We start from the raw sequence: 6,000 nt of genomic DNA on the forward strand, positions 1-6,000 counted from the left end.
TCCACTGTTGTGCAATCTCTAAGTTGGTATATAAGTCGGGAATGTGTGGAGTGTCCCTCCACATGTGGAGGTGGTCGAGGGCTTGTTGAGTTGTTCATTGTAGATGATTTCAACAAATGGTTTTCATTTTTTTTTACATTTGCCAAAATTAACTTTGATGCCTCAACATGAATCCACCTTAAACAATGCTATAATAAAGTGGTTAAATTTGCAGCAAGTATCCCTTTCAGAACCCACCACCATATCTCTCAAATTCTTAGAGCAAGAAATCTGGACAAAGCCATACACAAAAGTGGGACAAAGATCCAAAAATTAGGGACAATTTTTAAATATTGCTCTAGAAAATATAGAAAGCAGCTAGAATAATAGGTTTTGCATTAGCATGAATTTACTGAAGGGTATGAACTCTAAAACTCAAATGTCTGTCATTATTTTCTAACTTCAGTCCTTAATGATTCACCACTAATTTGCTAGAAACCACAATGTTATGAGTAATGGACCAAAAATATTAGGCAAAATTATGGACATTCTGCAAAAATCTGTACAGTTGAGAGATATGCCCACCACTGTATGGCACTTGTTTTGTCTTTCGGCTTTTCCCGGTTAGGGGCCACCACCGCGAAACTCCGGTCCGCTAATGATTGGCAGTTGATTTTTACATGCCAAGTTGGCAGCCCTGACGCACAACCTTCAACGAAGGTACGCCCATTCACGCACGTCTCCACGCAAAAGACGTTCTAGTTGAGAATCGAACCGGACAGCGTCTTACTGTTAGAACTACCCTATCAACTAACAAATACACAGCTTCTTACCACCTATAAAATTATCCAGCATCCACCTGCCTGTCCAGCTCTAAAATCTATTCTACACAACTATGTTCCCAGTCAGTCATTGTGATCCATTAACCAAAAACTCCTTTCTGTCTACAAACCTAGCAAATCTGCTGGGCATTGACTGTACTTGTACCATGTTGTTAAGGCCTGGAACTCCTTAACTATATCCATCAGGTCAATACCCTCCCTACAGTCCTTTAAAACAGTTCTGAAAGACTTCCTAACCAAAATCTGACTCTGTTCTTGCTCAACCCCTAGGATAAGGTATATCGCTAAATATGAGTGAGTACCTGTTCATACATTACACCACCTTACTCCTTCTTCACTCACTTCCTTACTTCTATCAATTTTGCTCCTGAGTCTCTATCTAAAGATGCTGTAACCCTGCTTTCATTCTCTCACTTTGTATTGCAATTCCTGTTTGTATTATATTAACTTACCTTTAATGTCAATACACTGTCTAAATTTTCTCTAAATTTTAAATCATTGTCCTATAAGGTGTATCTATTTTTAACCAGTGTTGTCACATTACATCTAATTTGATATAATTATTTAAGCAGTAGATGTCTTTGTATTATTTCTGAAGACTGTAAAATTATTGTTCTTAAAATATTTTTGTAATACTTTGGAGCCTTTCTTCCTGAGCCTCCTCTGAAAATGGGCACATACCCAGTCAAGACTTTCCTGGTAATCAAATGTCAATCAATCAATCAATAAATCAATCAATCAATAAATATCCAATACCATTTCAACTCTGCATTGTAGTTGCCTCATGAGCCTGTGTAGAATGCCCTTTACATGCACTGAACACTCTAACTCTTTCCATCACTATTTCACCTCCACCATTTCTCTTCCCATATTCCATGTGTTCTTGAATTATTTTGTAGATTCCCAGATTTGTTAGAAGATCACTGTCATTTAGTAATCCACCACTCTTCCATGCAGGTTTCAGTTCTAACATACTTAGTGTGCAGCTGGATTCATGAACAGTGGAAGCACTAATTATAAGAGACAGCACAGAGATTATGTAGTTTAGACAGGAACAAATCTTACTGTAAGGAACATGTTGTACATAGACATTTATACCATGTGCCTGCCCCATCCCCCATTTCAGTAGCACAGTAGTATTTTCACAAACTCAAACTTTTGAAAAATCATGGTGAGTGTTCCAGCACAAGAAAGAGTGCACAACATACCATCCAATGTGACTTATATGCATTATGCATAATGTGTGATGGAATAAGGGGATATAGCAGAAGACCGGTGATGGCTGTGCATCCATGTTTCCTTACATACACTAAATGCATGAGAAATGTGTTGACATTGCTGAAGTGGCATGCAGCTGTTCATATTGACTGCAGCGGACACACATGCTCTGCATAAATGTTTCAGATTATTAGCACAGTACTGTAAGGGTACATGGTTGTCTTACTCTGATTCCCATAGCCCTGCAAGTGCTATTTCTTCACATTTGATTGCAGTCTGGGTACACAGCATGGAAGGATGTGTGCCTTGTTTAGTAACGGGATTTGTGAAAATTGGTATGAATGGCACATGACCTAAACCATATACTTTCTCTCACACAGACACTCACACACACACACACACACACACACACACACACACACACACACATATACACACACGCATGCATGCACACAAAGGCACAACATATGTGCCATTATTTTGACTATTTTGCAGTTTTTTTTTTTTGTCATACAGAAGTTTATGAGAGTATACTGACCCATAACTAAGTAAGGTTGTATATGTATGCATTTTACTCAGGAAACAGTTCAAAGTTCTACATTTAAGTGATATATTGCCTCGAATATCTTCTTCTAATTACTGGAATTATTAAATATTAGCCTAACCACTCCATTAATTTCCACTTCTAATCTTAATTACAATAATCGTCAACTATGCAGTTGTAGTTTGGCAGCTAGGCATAAAGCATTATTCTGGCAACTAGCAAAGAAGATTAAGGCTATGAACTAAGCAATCTGCTTCATGTAATCAGTAGTGCAAGGTTTAATTCTTTTTGTCTTTGTTTGCCTGCTGCGACTATGAACAAATCAATTAACTAGACAGTGTTCCTGGTTCTTCCCCAAAAATGGGCACTTGGTGCAATGGGCTTGGTATACATTCATTTCCTTGAAATACATTTCGGCAGTCATACTGTTGTGTGACTTTAAATGTCGAATCACAACACTCCGAACATACCAAGATTTCGAAAATGGTAATGTCGAAAACAAGATTCAACCATTTTCGAAATCGAAATATTTACATACAGTGTTATGCAGGGGGGGAGCAAGCCCCACTGCACCCCCCACACCCTCCCAACTTTAATATACAAACTCCGAGATTGCACTACAGTGAGGGAAAGAAGTCATTTCCTGATCCCCGCTATAGTACGATCTGTACCCAAAATGCCGACTTCAAATGAATGAATGCCAATGAGTGTTCGCTCATTTGAAATTCGCATCTTTTTTTTTTGGCATTCAGGAAATCTGGAGGTTGTATTTTCGCACTTTTGCAACTTGTACAACCTCCGTATGAGGAAATTAATGTATACCATGGGCTTACCTGATTAAGAAATGAAAAAAAAAACTTATAGAAAATACAGACTGTGTATTTCAAACATGCACCTCAACTGCTGCAGGAATATGTGTTCAAACAGCAGCAAACAAAAGTAACTTCTTAGAAGAGTAAAAGTAACAAAACTGGGCCACATTAGAGCACACCATTCAGCATTTCACAGTACCAGCCCTCATTTCCTTTGACACAGTAACATCATGAGTGGTAAGTATTTTTAAAGCAAATACTTTTTCAATAATCTTTGCGATGCTCTTAAATCGGTCCCTAATGATTTTAAACTGAATGTGCTTTATTGTGCATAACAATGAGTTTGGCTGCAACTGAACTGACTCCCTCTAGAGGGGTGCATGATGTTTACTCACTTATTCTGCTTTGTTCTCAGTGAGTAAAAGTATAACGTTGTGATATCATTTAAGAATGGCATTTCACTTAGTGCTTAACTGAAATATCAATTTTAGAAGCTTAAATTTATTAAAACTGTCTTATTTGTTACAGAATACTCGTGTAATGATTGATCTCTCCTCAGCACTCTGGGATGAATCCCAGTGGAAATTCCCTAATGAGTTCAATCCAGCCAATTTCCTCAATAATAATGGAGAGTTTGTTAAGCCAGATGCATTTTTTGCCTTTTCAGCAGGTAAAATATATATTTGCTGACTCACTATTTATTTCTGTTCAACATAATGACACATACATTAAAAATCATGTTCTGAATTTAGGTAATTCATATAAGACAGAGCTGTGTTTTCTTCCAAACACTGTATCCATAATTTAGTATTTATAGTGAATTTAATGACTGTTCTCTTATAACACTAAAAGGGACATATGCAAGATAAATACTTCCATGCCTTTCTAAACAGAAACATCATCAGAATAAATAAAATGAGTAATAACATTGTTACTTCTTATGGAATTGCTTAGAGGACTCAAGAATTTGAAATATTGTCCTAATAATTCCCCCCTTAAATTGGTTGATTATAGCTATGCATGGAGGAAAATGAAGGTATGTGCCAGATGCAGAGAAAGATAAGCATCTAAGGAAGACCATTTTAGTACTTCATGGGTGTTAAAGATCATATATAAAGGGGTGAAACCAGTTTTGGTTCGTGCTTAAAAGAGAGTTTGCATGCATCTTTATGCATGTGAACACTTTTTTATACAAAAGCCGAAGGTCATGTCACTCTGCTTTACAAATAAAATTACTTTAAACGTACACAGTCGTGTTTACACATTAATATCAGTTGATGGAAAAGATGTGGTTAAATCACGTTGGATTCTGGCATTGGATTATGGTAGATGAGGGTAGGTAAGTAATTATATATTACGTTATGCAATTGTCAAAGTGTTGCATAAAAATAGCATGTGTAACCTAGGAGTGAAATCAAATACACACACCCACACACAACCTCACACACACACACACACACACACACACAGTAGAAAGATGCTGCCTGATATTGTTTGACCTGTGCTAAAGCTGAAATTACAGTACATAAAAATAAAAGTAAACACAAAAATGCTGAATGAATGGGCATGCGTACGAAGATACAAAACAAATCATAACAACAGAAACTCAACTAAAAGTTTGGAGTAAAAAGTAAAAGTAAAACTTTGGAGCTTTTCTCCCTGGGCCTCCACTGAAAATGGGCTCACTTGGCCCAGTGGACTTTCCTGATAAACAAATGTCAATAAATAAATATAAATAAATAAAATAAAAATAAGAAGCATACAACCATCTATACTAAACAAAAAAAATGTGTTTTTCAGTCCCTGGAGTTGCCAACAAAACTATTATTTATTTTCATTTTATTTATTGACATTTGTTAACCGGGTTTGCCCGGCTGGGTGAGAAGTGCTTTTTCAGTGCAGACCTGAGGAAAAAAGCTCCAGTTACAGACAATTTACCGAGGAGAAAAGCTCCAGTTACAAACAAATTTACAATACATAAAATTTACACTCCAAGATAAAGAAATTAAAATACAAAAGGTCAGGAAATATAAAAGTAAAATACATGCACATAATAAACTAGTAGTAATGAACAATAATTAATTTTTTACTGAACTATATACAGGAATTGAGCTTTCACTATAGAGAGATTGAGGGAGCTTAAGAATGTAGTCTCTTGGTAAAGTATATGTGTAAGGTGAGAAAGAGCAAGAAGTGGTAGAATAGGATGTCTGAGGAGTAGGAAAGAACAGAAGAACATAAATAGATAAAATACAGCAGTGCGGTAGAATTAGGTAAGGTCCTGACAGGTACAAGTCTTCGTGTTAAGTAGGTAAAGTCTGAGTTCTTTTTTAAAGTGTATAGGGGGAATGGAACATATGTGTGATGGGAGTTTATTCCAAGCTTGGGATACTGTGCATTTGTATAGTAGTTTACTGACATTTTTCTTTGGTTGGTAAATATCTAGGAGTTACTGGTTTGAGGTGTGGTGGGTATACCAGGGAGGAGAGGGCTGGACAAGTAGATGGCTTGTATAATATAGAGTATGTGATTTGAAATTGTGATAGGAGTTGTTCGGGGAGTTGCAGCCATTGGAGAGAGTTGAGTGCAAGGCAAAGGTGAGAGT

The 6,000-nt window shown here is 36.7% G+C and overlaps 1 protein-coding gene across 1 annotated transcript in view; it reads left to right on the plus strand.

Annotated features, from left to right (window-relative positions):
* LOC122808563 (cytochrome P450 2J2-like) overlaps window positions 1-6,000 on the plus strand; it is a 555,879-nt gene that overhangs the window by 541,868 nt on the left and 8,011 nt on the right. Inside the window, exon 8 of the mRNA XM_044079519.1 lies at window positions 3,924-4,065. Coding sequence (XP_043935454.1) covers window positions 3,924-4,065 — 142 coding nt within the window. The remainder of the gene's footprint in view (window positions 1-3,923; window positions 4,066-6,000) is intronic.

Source organism: Protopterus annectens, chromosome 8.part0, assembly GCF_019279795.1.
Source record: "Protopterus annectens isolate FY-2018-M chromosome 8.part0, PAN1.0, whole genome shotgun sequence".
NCBI lineage: Eukaryota > Metazoa > Chordata > Ceratodontiformes > Protopteridae > Protopterus > Protopterus annectens.